The 17528-nt window shown below is 40.5% G+C and overlaps 1 protein-coding gene across 2 annotated transcripts; it reads right to left on the reverse strand.

Moving 5' to 3' along the window:
- Positions 1 to 4469: 4469 nt before the first annotated feature.
- Positions 4470 to 14953, reverse strand: slc6a3 (solute carrier family 6 member 3). Of its 2 annotated transcripts, none has more exons than XM_044035019.1 (16): positions 14779 to 14953; positions 13830 to 13942; positions 13233 to 13440; positions 12476 to 12607; positions 10497 to 10713; positions 9420 to 9558; positions 9108 to 9242; positions 8422 to 8525; positions 7704 to 7828; positions 7468 to 7580; positions 7255 to 7383; positions 6614 to 6713; positions 5264 to 5364; positions 4852 to 5019; positions 4668 to 4739; positions 4470 to 4525 (listed from the first exon to the last, which is right to left on the reverse strand). In XM_044035019.1, the coding sequence occupies exons 2-16, from the start codon at positions 13875 to 13877 to the stop codon at positions 4502 to 4504; spliced, it is 1815 nt and encodes a 604-aa protein (XP_043890954.1). In that variant the 5' UTR covers positions 13878 to 13942; positions 14779 to 14953; the 3' UTR covers positions 4470 to 4501. The 2 variants fall into 2 exon arrangements, with proteins under 2 accessions (XP_043890954.1, XP_043890953.1); XM_044035018.1 differs by having other exon boundaries at positions 13830 to 13897; positions 14779 to 14835.
- Between the last annotated feature and the right edge of the window lie 2575 nt (positions 14954 to 17528).

Below are 17528 nucleotides of genomic sequence, written 5' to 3' on the forward strand. Positions count from 1 at the left end.
AATCAGCAGGTGGCCTATAGCGAGTCATCATTTCAAGAAGGGGTAAAAAAAAAGAAAAAAAAAAAGACATTATTTAATTCAAATCACAACGACTTTGTGCAGGAAACGTGGCCCCCGAAATGCACACGGAGCCGTGTGAGCGCAGAGAGGGAGGGAAATCAAACACTTAAAGCGGCGCTAAACTCTGCAACAGCACCGCTACAAAGTTAATTGGGCATCTAGAGACCAACCGCGAACCCGAGCTGCCGGTGAAAGTAGAACAAAAAACATGTTTGTTTTGAGGAGGTGTTGCGCCACAACGGGGAAATGTGCACTCCTCGTCCTTTCGAAATAATAGTCACGGCATGAGGCCAATAGGTTATGGAATTAATAATAACACTTTAACATGTTGACTTAGTCAACAAATGTCTACAGGCCATGCATATAAAGACAAATTCAAGTTATAACATTATTGATGTCTGTGAATGTCTTAATCAGGGATAAATCTCTATATAGGCCGATATGAATTATTGTAAGTTGTGCGTAAAGCGTTTTAATGTACTTGTAACAGTTGACTGTGTACGTCTTAGATGCAATTTGCTCTTGAAGCCACCTGATGGCGCAATATCCCATGTGGCATGTTTTTTTTTTCCCCTCTATGGCTTCCTCTCACATCCCAAAGACAGTCGGGTTGATTGGTGACCATTTGTCCACACTGAAAAGGACAGTCACACCTGTCTGTGGGACTGGCTCCAATGAACACATCAATCACGAGTGGGTTATTCTGGGGGACCCACAAGACACAGCAGAGGTGCCAGACAGGATCACATGTAAGAGAATATATTATTGTTTTACATATGAATTGTAATAGCACTTCTCTTCTCTTGTATCTTCTACTTTCAGCGGATGTGAGGCGTATTTCCTGGATCAGTGACCTGAAGTGACTTCAATCAGCTAATGACTGTACTTGAGTGAGTTAAGGTGTTAGTTATAGCTTCATTAAAGGGTATGAATTTACAAGTGTTCTCCAGTACCTTTTGTCTGCTTGAAAGTTGTGGTATCATAGTATTTAAAAGAAGCACAGATCAATTGCATCACCCATCTGGGTTAAGCCCAGGATCTCCTACAATCTTAAATCCGCCCCTGCATGGTTTGTTTTTAGAATAGTTACATTCGCATTTGATTACTGATTTCTCTATCTTTTAGTTTGGAGCTGTTTTTGCAGTCGTCTCCATTTTTTATTTTTTTTATTGCATTAATGGTGTGATGGTGATAGCATGGGCTACATGGACTCGTTTACAGTGCTTTCAAATCACCAGTAGGAGGCAGTGCATACCAAAGAACATTTCACCATCACAGTCACACAGATGGGGTCTTAAGTAAAACGTGTTGTTATATTTATCTTGTTCTCTTTTGTGATCCGTTGTATGTTTTACTGTTTATTTTTAGGTCTATTAGGTCTTTTGTTTCCATATTTTTAAATGTATCTCTGATGTACAGCACTTTGTTTCAGCTGTTGTTTTTAAAGCGCTTTATAAATAAAGTTGGATTTGATTTACTGCTTTATCCACTATTTTTTCCAGCTCCAGACTTCCAGATTTCTGAGACTTTTTGCATGACACCATCTTATCACTTACTACTATCTAAACTCTAAGGGAGTCTCCAAAATCAATAATATGTATTATATTAGTTATTGTTATGCACAAACAATACAATCAAATGAAATTAATAAGATAATGAAATGCTCCAGGCATGTCTGTTCGTCCAGGGTGTAACCCCAACTTTTGCCCTAAATCAGCTGGGATTGGCACCAGCAGCCCTGCGACCCTCATGAGGAGGATAAAGTGGTAGACAATGACAATAACTGCTGTTGTTTATTGTTGATGTGACAATAGCACATTTTGAAGACTGTCCTTTTATGAAAGAACTCACTATACCATGACATACAACATATATTATCTAAACTGATGATTTACTGCCACACACTGATGTTTGGCGTACATTCAACTGTTTTTCAATTTGGTCAGTGTAGCATCCTCAGCTAATCATAGAGATTTGCTTTAGGGTAATTAGTATGGAATACAGATATGGCGAGGAGCAACTGCAGCCAGGTGCTTTCGATATGAAAAGCACACTTGCCGTGCTTGGATTCACAAAGACAGATCTTGTGGAGGTTATGTGCTTGGTCAGGGATGAAATCGGGGGAAATGATGCCACGCAGATTTTGCACACAAAGTATTTCTGTCTTTGCTTGTGATAAATCCCCCATAAAACGGCGACTGAACAAGCCTATAAATACAAAACGTCCCCCACGTAGACCGCGCCGTCTTCAATAAACACTGCAATAGGGTAAAAACCTCATAAAATATCTAACTCAAGTGTCAGACCACCCGGTGATTAGACCGTATGTCAATATATCCCCAAACCTCTCAGACAGTAATCATTCTGAAACGTTGTCTGCTGTAGAGATGAGGTTTTCTGTCTGTGTGGATTGTTGGATCAGTGTGTTTTGACTCTCTGGTTACTTTAATGAACACAGCTGATTCAGGGTCATGCTGACCAATCTCGAAAGAGCTCACGACGCATATAGATCTGTTTAGAGGCGACTTGACAAAAATGTCTAATACATATCCAATGTTGTGACGGATCATAGACAATTGTGTTTCTAATGACGTTTAGATTAATGCACAGTTTTCTACACCTGCCCAAGAAAAACTGTGTTTTTATTTATTTCTATTTTACTGTGTAGAGTGACTCGGCAAAAATAAAAAGGGCATTAATGAAAGAGGGACATTTGAATGACCTAATTAAATGAATTATACTTTATTTGACAGTACAAAACAAAGTCATACAGTCAGAACCACATCAGTGCACGGTACAGCAGCACAGGCATACACAGTTTTGGACAAAATGAACCCATTAAAGTGTCACATGTACTACAAGATGAGAACAAGTCACCGTTGGACTTGTTTGCAAAGGGTTTGACAGGAATGACGATCTAGTTCTCATTGAGGTCCTTAAGGTTAATATCAACTCCACAGTAACAATGCAATAATATCATATATCATTTACAAAAGTCGGAGAAAACCTCCCCAACCAGGAGTATGGAAGAGTTGTCTCAGTTATGTATAATCTTAGATTATATACTATATATGTAGGATTATAATTTATATAGTTTTCTTATTTGATATCATACAATACAATAGGATACAGGCCCCTTTACATCACATTCACGTACATAGATATACTGTAAAACTTAAATGACTTCATATTTTACATAACACAATATTTATTTGCAGCTCAGTAAGAAGCAGCATTTTTAAACAGTCTTGAAAGAGTGAATACGATTCTGTAAACAGTTAAATTAAAGCTTTATGCTTAGTGGAGGAAAAGAGACAGTCTTAGCTTCTTATTCACCAGCTGAGACTGAGGGAACGTGGCAACGAATAACAATGTGACGTGATATCTTTTTGTTTTGTGTCTGTGGAAACTATTAGACGTGGAATTTTTGACTTGACCTATTTGCGTTGTTACTCTGGGGCAGCATTTATAACCTATTTAAGGCTTGTTATTTATACTCTGCCTACATTTGGTGTGGAACTCCCATTGTTGTTCTCGTGTTCCATCTGACAAAACTAAAAGGGGGAACACAGCGAAAGGACATGACTCCTATTAGTTGGAGTCATATTTAGTTGGTTTGTGTGTTGGTGTTTATGAAAACCACCCGATAAAGCTCACGTTATCAGTTCAGGTTATTCAAATGCTGTTGTTTTGGTCGTTGTTGATGGAATGAATCTGTTAGGTAATGTAATAACAGTCTCGTTAAAAGCGCTAGTCAGTAAATAATAACATATCTAGGACTAGAATGAGATTCAGTAAAACCTGTGGCTTTTATCACACACGTGCCTCACTGTATCCAAAGAATATGTATAATAAAAAAAGCTGTGTAATGATGAAAATATGCTTAAAAATATCTTATTTCCAGTCAATTATATGAATTTAGAAAAAAAAAATCATTATGTATATGGCATATCAAACTCCACATATGTTATACTACATTTTACCTCAAAGAAATGGAGAGGAAGTGTCAGTTTTATTCTGTGTCACTTAGCACCTCACACAATGCAAAGTAAACCTGTGTGGCCTTCACTGATGTTCATGAATTCTGCACTGCAACAAAGACTAAGAATGTTTCTTGCTCTTTTCTAGGCGCATAGTGAAGATGACCGGCCGGGCTATATGTTTTCTCTTTGTGGAAAGAGCAGCATGAAATACTGCGCTAACCTCAACACAACAGTGGTCAACGCACAGCTTCACACAACCACTGTTGAAATCAAAGAACAGTAAACTTTTAGACTGCGTCACCACGGCAGTCATAACAGAGTTACATGGCTATTTCTCTTGTTCCTTTCAGCTCCTTAGGTCTTTGCTGTGCATTCATCTATCTATCCATCCATCCAACATCAATTTTCTCTCTCACTCTCTATCCCCCACCCCCAACCCGTGTTTCTGTCTCAAGCACTCAGACCACCAACCAGTGATGCAGCTGTGGGAAGAATTGAAAAAAAACTTGTGAAATAACATTACTCATTTAATTTAAATGGCATTGGTAAAAAAAAAAATATGGCTACATACATTTGACATTTCGGTGCATGACGATATTAACTGATAACCAAGTCAACACTTACAGTGAACTGCCGAACCTCCCCGTTGTCTACCAAATGGTGCTCTGTCTCTGGGGTGATGGCATAAGCCAGTCTCTGTTAATCAGAAAGGGAGAAGGACAATGAGATAGAGCCTCGGTCTTTGCCGAGTGGGATTCAGCATGACAAAGACGAGTGGATCATGAAACATTTGCATTTACGGACTTACATTGCAAAACTTCCCAGGCAGCCTGCAGAGTTTGTAGATGGCATACAGAGGCACCATGGCCATGGAGGACATGGCCAGACACCAGCCCAGTGTGTTAGCCCACGGAGGAAACGTGTAGGTGCCGTACTTTGGGGGGTTGAACCTGACAAAGCTCACCACCACCATATACTATTGAAGAAGATGTTGTCAAGGCATTAAAATGATCTGCTTATAGCAAGGGGTGAGTGTCCTGGATGACAAAGCTCTGCATTCATTCATGTATCTCATGATGAATGAATAAATACTATTTTAGCTCAAAAAGACATTTTCTCTCTCCTACTCAAATGTCCTTCGTTCTTATAAGAATTTTAAGTAAAAGACAGTTTTCTTAGGGTATTGCAGGGCATGAGTTCAAGATGAGAGAACAACTCACCAGGAGGAAGCAGGGGCTGACAAACTTCCAGCAGAGCCTCCAGTACCAGCCTGGGCGGTGGCCAATCATCTCCTCGATGTCATCACTGAAACGATCCACTCCTGAAACACAGAGAGAGAGTGAGAGTATTATTATTATTCAAATAGTATGTCGTAATTCAACATTTGCATAAAGTGTAGTGCACATTTTTAACCATATCTTAATTGTTCCATCTGTCATTAAACTGGCTCTACAGTTTTCATGTACCCTTTCTGCCTAGAAGGCATGGATCACCGCAGAGAAATATATCCAGACTGACAAAGAGGTCTTCAGCAAGCACAGCTGAGTGTACTTATTTAGTGGACCAGGAAATGGAAAGACCACCGTGGGCCAGGGGTTAAGGATCCCTGTCAGCAGGTAAGGGGAAGAGAAAAGGGCCTGGTTAAGCTTTGGGCTTGATTTATCTGGCTTGCCAAGGTCATGACCCACCACAGTGGTCTAATGTGCTGACCCATACTGCCCTGGGGCCTGGTTAGTATGTAGCCCTTTATGGATCTCTCCACAGTCATGTGACAACAGACTCAATACAGAAGTTCAGGTGAACTGTTTTGACCTTTTTTTTTTGCTCCTGTTAATGTCTCAAGATTGACTAAGGTTTTCACACATCTTTTTTTTTTCTGCTGGTAGTGCAAAATGAGAAGATAGATAAATAAATAAATTAATGAATGAATAAATAAATACTCATTAGTGAAAGCTCTGGTCTTTACAAAACCTCACCAAAACAGAAGTGTATAGCCAGGAAAATCCTGAATTAGTAAACACTATTGTATGTATCTATCCATCCATCCTGACTCTGGTTTCTCTTCATAACATACAAGACTATCTTCCAAATGGATGTAAACTGCAGTGTCAGAAGATTCTGGACATCTGGAGAGACACTGATTTCGAGATCACCCGTCCATTTTCCACCCACATCATTCTGCAATCTAGCTATTAGACAGCTGACTCCCGTCCAGGATATGTGGGAAGCGCCTGACCCTCAGCTGCAATTTCTTTATTTGGCACCTCATCACTGCTGAATTAATGCATGTGTAGTACTGGCAGGGGTCAGTTAACTTCACAGAGCCTTTACCATGACTTCTGTGTACCCTTGTACCAAAGAAAGCACAGAAATCTGATCAGTGACTGAATAGGCCAAAACCAATTGTGGACATGGACGTTCTCACAGAGGAATCCTGATGTCTAATAGAAATATGTTGTACGGAGGCACAGAAAACCTATACCAGTAGATTTCTCATCACACCCCTAATTTAGCATTAGCGCCACTGGCCATGAAAACATCAGGGTTTTTCACTTGTCTGTCTTCCTCACCATAGAACCATGCGATGCCGATGGCTTCAATAAGCACTCCAAAGAGAATTGATGTCCCTGCTGCAAAGTGGTCAAGCAGAGTAAACACATACATCCCTCCCTGTAAAAAGATAGAGAGACTTTATTATGCAGTGCAAAGTGAACTAAATTGCTGATTCAAAATGTTCCGAGTCATCATCAGATGTGATGAGGCATTTCAAATTCAATTGGTTTCCTATGCAGGGTAGGAAATATGACTCAAAAGCGCCCCCTATTGAAAGTAGTCATTTTTCAAAGTTGCATCAATTTTGATGAAACTAGAATTTCTGAGAATTTTGCCCATGTTGGATTTCCTGCAGCATTTTTTTTTCCATTTATGGCCTTTAGGAAAGTCAGATTCTTTATACTAATTTGAAAGAACAAGTTCTTTAAATTTGACATCCCACTTTGACGATGGGCTCAATAGTGCCCGTCATCCATATTCATGGAATTTGGCACAAATGTTCCGTAAACGGTGAGGTCAGAGTCACATCAGGGACTGTCGCACCGAGGGTCCTTTCATGACCACAAGCAGTCCTAGATACATTTGGTGAAGTGGAAAGTGGTTTGAACCAGGTTTTGTGAAAATGTATGCACTCATAATGCACTCGTATGATACTTGCATTTGTGACACAGAAGAGGGACATGAGAAAGGTGGCAACCACAGTAAAAAAGGTGAACAGCTCTCTGTGCTTGTGGAGGCACTTGAATTCATCAATCAGCCCCGTAATAACCGACTCCATTCCGCCCATCTATAGCAAAAGACACAGAAGACAGTGAGAAATGAGCGAAGTCACTGTACACATGTCCACGTGTGGGTGCGGGCACATACTCACAGCACTGTCAATGCCCAGCGTCAACAGCATAATGAAGAAGATAACTGCCCATACTGAGGACCCAGGTAATGTTGCTATGGCTTCTGGGTAAATGACAAATACTAACCCCGCACCTTAAAAACAAGAAATATATCTATTTTTGTCGCCGTTACCATCTCCATACACGAATAACATGTATTCATGAATGTGAGTATTAATACTATAAAACAAAGAAGAGTAAAGACAAAATACAATACCATCTCTGGCAACTTTGTCCAAGGCCACGTTGTGTTTTTGGGACATGTAACCGAGGAAAGAGAACACCACAAAGCCGGAGAAGAAACTGGTTAGGGAGTTGATGGAGGTGGTGATGATGGCGTCTCTGGATCGATACAAAAAAAAAAATATGGGGGGAAAGAAAGTTGATCAGAATAAGAATAGAAAAAGTTGTGAAAGCCAATCATTGTTGGCTTCTACATGAAGGCTTGCTGCAAAAAGTGGCCAAAAAGTTCCTAGAACCAAAATAGGTGTGTTGGTCAGTGTCTGTTTTGGACAACCTTTTCTTGAGACAGAGACAAAACTCCAGCTACTGTAAAACCGAATAATACAAACCTAAACACAGAAATGAGGTGACTGTAGGTGCCCTACATATAATGGGTTTGAGGAATCCTCAAGGTAGTTGGTGTCATGTGTCAGTTATCAGAAATATATATATTTCTTTTTAAAAAAGGCAAAAGAGGAGATAGGAGCCTCCTGTGGGATGCGGATGATTTTCAAAGAGTGCGACAGTTTTGATAGGTGTTACAGCCATTTATTGCACAGCATGATGTCAAAGACATAGCGGGTTTCATGGAGCTTCAAAGGTTATTGTAATTCACCTGCTTATGCTGCACGTGTGTGTGTGTGTGTGTGTGTGTGTGTGTGTGTAGAAGCCACTCCCCGCCCTCGGTCCAGCCTCTATCTGTGTGTCTTTACCTGTAACAGTTGTTGCTGAATTTGTTGTAGCTGGAAAAGGCAATTAGCACACCAAACCCCACTCCCAGAGAGAAACAGATCTGTGTCGCTGCCTCAATCCAGACCTGGGGAGCGACAGAACAAGCACACTTGTGTGAAGCGGCAAACAAAAGGCACAGAGAGGAAAAAGCCATTATTAGGGATAATTGCAGGAAACTCATTCAACGGTAGTAGATGAAAGACGCTTGTGAATACGGGGGGTAATTTTGCAAATTACTGCTCCATGCATCCATCTAATCTAATTCTTCAATTGTTGCCATGTATCTCTCTATATCTCTCCTTGCTTTGTCTCTTTTTTCTCCATAACGGCATCCTTTAGTCTTGCATGATTTCCTATTAAGCTCCTTAGTGCGCGCTCTTAATGGAACGTAAGATATTGTTGTGGTGAAGTGGGTGTCACAGATGAGAAAAATCACCTCATTTGTCACCAACATTTTTTTCTTTTTGTTGTTTTTTTTTCCCCCTTCAGGGAATCCCTCTTTATTTGTGTTTAGGTTAATAAAATGAAATGGGGGGCAAAAAAAGGAAGATATGATGGCTATACCTTAACATGTATTTAAGCCACTGCCACGCCCCAAATAGAATATCTTCTTCGTTTTGCACCACCGCTCTCACCTTACACATGGCAACCCACACTCCCCACTCACCTGGGCTTCGCACAGTCTCAGGAAATCCACAGAGAGGTAAGCCTTAATGCCATCAATGGCTCCAGGCAGTGTGACTCCTCGGATCAACAGCACAGTCAAGACCACATAGGGCATGGTGGCTGTGATCCACACAACCTGAAAGGGTTACACATGTTTTACACACACACACACACACACAAATGAGAAAAATCCATTGCAAGATATTGTGTTAAACAGTGTGTTACAGTAGATTAACACTAGACTTGAAGACGTAAAATCGAATTGACTGAAGACTGATGGTTACACATTAGGAAAGCATGGCTACCTGCCTACCTTGCCAGAGGTCTTAACTCCCTTCCAGAGACTGAAGTAGAGTAGAACAATCACCACACCCAGACAGGAAGTCAACTGCCACCGTGGGCGACCCAGGTCATCAATACCATTACTGTCCTGGATGTGGAGAACTGCTCGTCTATTGAAAAGGTAATATTCAACAATATTCACACAGCAATAACAACAACAACATTCAAACAAGAGTAAAAGTCAAAAGACATGATGAACATTGTAAACCAATACCAAACCCTAGCTAAAAATACCTCTTGTTTCATGTTTTATGGTGGCTATTAGATTCAAATGGGCATGAGAATAAAGGTAATAAATGTTAGGACGAGGTAGAAAACCTTGAAGTGAGAGATAAATTTGCTGAGAGACTTAAGATATTCTGAGAGGCATTTTGAGTCCTCACCAAGATATATTTATTGGTAATACTCAACAAACTGATTTTAAATTCATGAAAAATTGATATATCTTCAAATAATAATGGCTATGCAGCCAACCTAAAATTGTTTTTTTATTATTATTATTGTTGTGGCAACAGTAAGGTTATACACCTAGATTCAGATCTCATCAACGATTCACAATCAATATCTAGGTCTTGGTGGAAGCATGTAGAGTAGCTTGTGTTTGTGAGTGACAAGCAATACTATTTGAAAGTGCACCTCTATATTGGATGGCACCTGAAAGATTAGGAACTCACTGAACATTGTTGATGCCTGAATTCACATCCTTTCTGAGACCTGTATGAGATCAGCTAATGTTCATCTGTTGAGGTTGAATCGTTTGCAGGTGGTTCTGCACAAATAGCACACTGCCATTGCCGTTTCAACCAAATGCCTCGAATGTCACAACAGAAACAAAACTCCTCGCTTGTTGAAAATGGAGACACCTGTTCACAGGGAGGCAGATATTTACAGCTAAATTCAGCCAAAAACCTGCATTCACTTTCATCTTCAACCTAACTAAAGCAAGTCCAGTTGCACATAGCTAACGCCTGAAGACACTTAAAGGAGGTTATTGATATTCATTTCTGAATATTTTATTATTACTTTAATGAAGCACAGACAGACTTACTCAAAGTACTCCTGTGCAGGTGTGGCCTTGTAGATGTCCCCGACTGAGGTGTTGTCGGCCCAGTCGGAGCAGTTAGGACTGTTCCACGTGTTGTTGCAGTGGACCCATGGCAGCTCGTTGGTGAAGGAGGAGAAAAGGTAAAACAGTGCCCAGGAGATAATGACGTTGTAGAAGAAACCGACGTAGAGGGAAATGAGGATCACCGTAAAGCCGACACCTGTAAGGAAATCGCAAATGATCAAAAGTGACACTGAAGACAAGGAAACAGAGGAGAGGCAATTATGTCGACAGTGTTGGCAAAACAGATAATTGCTCGAGGTCCCAAACTGAGAGGTGGCTCCAAAGAACATGCGAGTATGTTAGTCCACAGCAATGATTTTAATAACGCCTAATAATTCTATGATTTGTACAGGAGACTGTCATGATCAAATCTCTCTAATGAGTCCTCATGACACTCATTTCTTTTGGTTTGATTACAGCTGTCTTTCCAGAGACCCTCACAGTCCATTGAAACACCCCTGGCCACAAGATCAACCTCCATGCAAAGATGTTGTACGGTATATTGTCGTATAAAGTATAAAGTAGTTTTGCTGCACTGCATTTTAAGGTAAACACAGTATATGTGGGAGACTAACATTTAAGATCTAAGAAATGAACGGCTTCACCACTCCATAAAGATATTTGAATAACATTAGTCTCAAAAACAGACACAGGCATGTCTCTGCTGGACACTGATTACATCATGCACCTGAAAACACAGCAGGGAGCACTTCTCGAGATTGCCTTTTCATGCTTTAATTATCAGCACATTTACCCTTACTGTTAATCTGAAACAGTGGCCAATCTTCTAAGGCTGAATTTAATTGTTAACCTTTGCTAACAGGCCTGACCACAACTGTGGCATATTGATTCCTTTGTAATGTGGATGTGATATTTGTCCAGGGAAAGATGCCTCTTATTAGCACCACATGCGGCCATGCCATCTCTCCATCTATCTCCGTCTCTCCCTCTCAGTCCTCTTCCCCCCCCTCCCCCCACACGCATTGATCCTGAGAGGAAACCAGCCTGTTGATCAGAATAATTACTGTCAATATGGGCATGTGTATGTGTGTGTTTGAATAATTACTGTTATTCCTCCTGCTGAGAGGCAGAGAAAGTGTGAAGTGTGTGATTAGAACGCCAACCTACTCAGTGTGGTCCCTGACAGACAACACATGTTCACACGCAGGAGGCTGAGACACTGAGCCACCTTCGGACCAGCAAGGACATAATCAATCAATGGGAGTGGTATGGCTCCATGCTGAGAAGCAACAGATGGTCTGCTGGTGACACCAGTATATGATTCAGCCGTTCAACTGATTCTTAAGTGAAATTTATATATTCATATACAATAAAACAAAACAGATGGCGCAAGTTTTCCCTCATATTCTCACTCGACTTTGCTCAAAAATGTGTGCGTATGCGTGGATGGCGTTCTCCTAAATGGTGTGTAGTGATGTGATGATGAAGAGCACCCAGGGAGTGTCAGCAGTGTCAGCCGCTGCTCCCTGCCACTGCTTGACAGATACATTTGGACAATCTGGACAAGAGTCTAAAAGCCCAATTTTTAATTTGCTTTCCGACTGAGTGCCAACAGGACCTGTTGTTCTGGCGAAGATAAACAATGCTTGTCACCGCTCAACATGGAGACAAGCAGACAAAAGACACTGGCATGTGGATGGGTAGGCATGTGGGCAGACAAGCAGACTGAAAGACAAGGATATTAAAGGAAGTACATTATCAGACAGATGGGCTTACAGAGCGACTGCAATGTATGCCGCAAAAGGACAGATTTAATACACATGAGCATTCCGGTAAGAACATGCAGGTGTGGAGAGACCGCATTGGGATGTGCATATCCTCCACTGGTCATGAGTGTGTGGGCATGTCTCAGTCTGATTATATGATTAGCTCTCCTGTGATGAAAGTTCCTTTCCTACCTTTAAATATAGGGCAGATCTTCCACACGCCTGCTGCGCCCTCTCTATTATACTGTCCCAGAGCCAGCTCCATGTAGAAGAGCGGCATCCCTGCTATCACCATGAAGAACATGTATGGCACCAGGAAAGCACCTGCAAACACACACACACACAAGCAGACACACTACTAACACATCTTATTTCAAATGACTCCAGGCTGTTATAACTAAATAAAAGAAAAGTGTGTCCATGAACAGCTAAATTACATATTACATGGAATACTTGATCAATCATGTATAATATATTAAATCTACTTTCTTGTGCTTGTGAAATGTGATTATTTCCATGAAGGTTACAGTATCAGGAACACTGTACTTTTGATCACACTTATGACAGAACGTTGGATCTGGGAACATACAGTTTCCCCAGATCAGGATGTCAGCGTCGACTACAGCTCCTGTATCATTTAGAGCTCTTAAACCTAATGAGAGTTTTATGTTAAACAGCTATAATTAGTGGCAGTGACTGTTGGGGCTAATCTATTCAGAGCAGCTGTGGTGGTTTTCCCCCATTTTGATCTCTGCAGAGGGTTGGGGAAGAAAAAAAAAAAAAAATCACACATGGCGACGAGGGAAGACAAGGAGTGGACACACGTGCAAACATTCACACCTGTGCGTCAATTTCCCTTCCTCTTCTCTACTTTTACATTGCTCTATTTGTAACAAGAGGTTTTTTTTCCAGGACAGACAACTTCTTCCCCTCAACTCATCCATCTCACCTCCTCCATTCTTGTAGCAGAGGTAAGGGAATCTCCAGACATTAGCAAGGTCCACAGCAAATCCGATGACTGACAGGAGGAAGTCGATTTTCTTTCCCCAGGTCTCCCTCTCCTCCTCGCTGGGATTGATTTGAGTCGGAGTCGGCGCCACTAAAGTGGTTGAGGTGAACTGGACCCCGTTCTGTTCCTTTACAAGGATCAGCTCCAACTGAGGGGGTTATAAAACCAGTGATTATTGGATGCAGCGTAAAATAATCAGACATTTTCGTTTTGCTGATATTGCAACGTCTCAATATCATAACATACAACATTTATGTTGGAATGAATTGGCCTCTTTATCCAAGTAATTTCATTATTCTATCAACTCCCAAATCGGGCACACAGTGACTATAACCTGCTTTTCTTTCATACACCACTCAAAGTCTTGTAATGATATCATCAGCCCAATACAGTACATGGTGATTTCAGCCATCTTAACACCAAACACATTTAGATTTAGAATGATGAACTTTCCAACCCAACACTTTGGTAAGTAAATCAAACATTAAATAAAAGAAGAAGAAATGAATCCACGACCAATGTCAGATCTGCACTGACCTCCTTGGGACCCATGGAGGGTTTTTCTGGGGCGACAACTGAGGACATGAGGCCGACAGCGACGCTCTCTGTCAGAATGAGGAGAAGCACAGTCTTCAGGAGGGAAAATGCCGCTAAAGTGGAGGGAAGGAAGCCGAGTGCAGCGAGTCAAAGGGGATTATTATATTTAACTTCAGGGGAAATCATTCATTTAGCACAGGAGAAATTCTACATATTCCCCCACCATATTTCCCTTTTTTTTTTTTTTTAAAAGTTCCAATGCATTTTTCAACATTTTTCAAACACCTTAACAATGTGGGATACTTCATTGTGAACATTCCTTTGCAGCTTTATCAATTTAAAAGAAAAAGGCAGTATATATACAGAGTAACAGGATCAGGGTTAAAAAGATAAGGTGGGGAGCTTCTCCACAAGGCCACCATTGCGCTCCTTTCATTTTACACTTGTTGATCGCCATTTTGCTCACAGGTTTGCCCCGGTGTCTTCAAACTGTGTCAGATTAAGATGTGATGTCCCAGAATTAGACTCCTTTTAGATATTTGTATTAAAACATCGTCTGTGACAGTTCATATATTCAATACACATGTGATTAGTATGAAGATATTTCAATTTTTGCTGCAATGAGTGATAGATTGTGTGCATAATTTGATTTTGCTTATTTAATGTTTCTATTCTGACATTGAAACATGCATCTCTGGTATCAGATGATCATTAGAACATTTTCAGCATTCAACAATGGGGAAAATAAAGCCAATTTCTCATGCGTATGCGTCATAATTTAAATCATCTATTTACTCCACTCAATCATTTCAAGCGTTGTTATCCTTGTCAATTATTCATGCAGCAAATATACTGTTACCACAAGACAATAAATAAACACTATGCCGCAGCCACATTATGTGTTTTTCCACAAATAAAATTGCTAAAAGAATAGAAAGTAAACACTCACCTTTTGGACTGACAGGTGAAAGCTCCTCAAGCTGGCACACTGAGTGATTTAATTCTAGCTGTGCTGAGGTTCGTCCGTGTGCTGCAAACTGAAGCTGACCATTTTTACACAGACAGCCCTGGAGAAGTTCCTCTTTTACCCAGATTAGTAAATAAGCAAAATAAATCAAATGAGAGATAGGTTAGAACATATAATAAAATAAAAATAAAAATCAGTATGAGCTTGACTGATGGTAAAAAAAAAAAAAAGGAGAGGAAGATGGAGATCCTACAAAATGAGAGGAACAGGTATATCTATGAGTTGTCGAAATCTCTCCTACTCTTTTTGGCTCCAGTGACAGACACACAGAGACCAGAGTACTCTGTGGACTGGTATGGAGATCTGTCTGTGGGACCACTCTTCAAATATGAGAAACAATCAACTACACCCCCACCCCCTCTCTCCACATCACCGTCACTCTCCTCCCTCCCTCCTTCCTTCCTCACCCAGGCTTCATCTGCTCCTGCCTCCTATAATTTTCTTGATTTAAGCATTTCTTTCTAGGTAACAACAAAACATCAAAAAAATCAAACAACACCCCCCAAAAAAACACAAACAAATTCTGTATTATGAAATCACATATCACACATAAATACACTGCTAATTCTATGCAATTATTGTAAACTTCCCTTCAGATGAACTTCCACCATGATGCACATGATTCAGATTGGATATAATAGGAAAATATAACATAAGCTATAAATAAGAAAAAACACGATACTTGATACGTACAAACAGTGTCTTCATGTGGCAGACAGACGGTCCGACATTAACTCCAGTATAGAATTAGACAAGTGGAAGCTTCAGTTAATTTGAAAGTGCTGCGGTTCCACACATGCCTTTAGTCTCTTGGAAGTTTAAAACGGGTCCAAGTTTTTGTCTGTCGTTTTATATTACTGTGCAAAACAGTCTTTGGCCACCATTAGATCTGATGTTTTAGTAACGCTACAATGACCATACTGTGTCATACAAGTTCTCATATCGGAACATCATGAACAATAGCATGGCCCTGGCTCTCAAATCTGGAGTGGAACCCTAATTAATGCTTGAGCATCACATACACATGCTGTAGGAGTTAAACTCACTCACAATAAGACCAACTTTCAGTCACATCATTCCAATCTAAATGATGATGGTCACAGAACTTTACAGATATAAAAATAAACAAAGAAAATAAACAAACCTGGTGAAGACTTTTGTACAGTACTGTACGTCCACTTTGATATCATCGCATTGATTTCATAATAACACAATTGCAACAGTAAAGTATTATTGCATATAGGGAAAAAAAATTAAAACACTAATTCAAATATTGCCAATTCCTGATTGGTTCATTGTAAGCTAAAGCAACTTATTTTAACCAATTGCAACAAAAAATACAAATTCTGTTAAAAATCCACTTGATCATATTATTCTTGAAAAAAAAAAAATATGATATGAAAAAAATTGTCTCTTCTTGATCCTGCTCAATGGAACCCAATGACACATGGACCCACCCTATCAATTGGCAGAAATGTCATCAACTGTAATTGTCCAACAGGTCTAAACACAATCAAATCCGACACCTAAACTCAACCAGAACAGCACCATGGCATCAAATAACACAATCAGCCCGCTCCCCACGGACAAATTTATGACCCTCATGCTCCAGACTGACAACTTATTGTTTGCAAGCCAATCATTGTGATCAATTGGCCACTCATGCCCAACACCACCGTCACCTCCACCACAGCAGCACACAAACACTTATAAAGTGCAATCATCCATCAAGCCTCAGGTTTCATAACAGAAATCGTTGGGTCAGAGTGAGCCGTGCTGGATGTATGAGGTTCCCATAATCGAGTGCCTTGTTTCCATAAATGCAACAGCTGAGACCCAGAGAAAAGAGTAGATGGTGGAGGAGGCAGCAGGAGATAGATGGGGGCGGGGGGGGGTCAAGAGTGGTGGGAAACAGGTGAGGCATGGTGTGAGGGGAAATGAGAGTATAGTGGGGAAAGAAAAAATAGTTAAGTCATGTTTATATCAAAAGCTTTCCCTCCAGTTTACTCGCACAATACATCTCCCGTCCTGCACCATCTTCTGAAGAAAGAACATGTAACACTCGCAGTACCAGACCCCATGATCCGGAAATCTCATGTCTGTTTAAATTGTAATAATTCTGTTCTTCTCTACCACACTTTGCTTCCTCATGAGGATGTGTGCGTATAAAAAAGTGCAACAAAAGAGAGAATGAGGACAAATTCTTTGACCAAAATTCAGTCTAGAAAATTAAAACACCACCTCCTCAAACCACAGACTCCGGTCAATGTCTCGGCCATTACTAAAAGAAAACACTTCTATAGAAAGAGACTCTGTTGCACACAAATAAATATTTGTAAACTACAAAATCAATGCAAAGCTGAGTGCAATTAACTGACCAAGTCAGCCATGCTGGAGGAGACTATGCCATAGACAGCAGTGTTTTAAACTTTGAGTGGCAAATGGTTGCAGGTGTAAGGTTTACTGTGTTCAACAGCATGTCAATATGCAGATATTTTAACTAACAGTCAAAGTCACAATCCTGCCCAAAGATGAACTAATGCCTCCATCAAATTTCATCACAAACCATCCAAACTGATGCCGGGATTCATCCTCTAGACACAAATGTTGGTACAGAAGATGATAGACTGTCAAGGGGCCTGACCAACATAACTGAGGTAATCAGTCAAACC

Source organism: Solea senegalensis, linkage group LG9 (assembly GCF_019176455.1).
Source record: "Solea senegalensis isolate Sse05_10M linkage group LG9, IFAPA_SoseM_1, whole genome shotgun sequence".
NCBI classification, from domain to species: Eukaryota; Metazoa; Chordata; class Actinopteri; order Pleuronectiformes; family Soleidae; genus Solea; species Solea senegalensis.

Excerpts from the sequence above, each read along its gene's own strand:
- slc6a3 (XM_044035019.1), bottom strand. The coding sequence starts at position 13,877 with ATGTCCTCAGTTGTCGCCCCAGAAAAACCCTCCATGGGTCCCAAGGAG. Across the intron at positions 13,441-13,829 it reads CCTCCATGGGTCCCAAGGAG|TTGGAGCTGATCCTTGTAAA; the intron begins GTCAGTGCAGAT and ends TAACCCCCTCAG. Across the intron at positions 4,740-4,851 it reads TGCCTGGGAAGTTTTGCAAT|AGACTGGCTTATGCCATCAC; the intron begins GTAAGTCCGTAA and ends TCTGATTAACAG.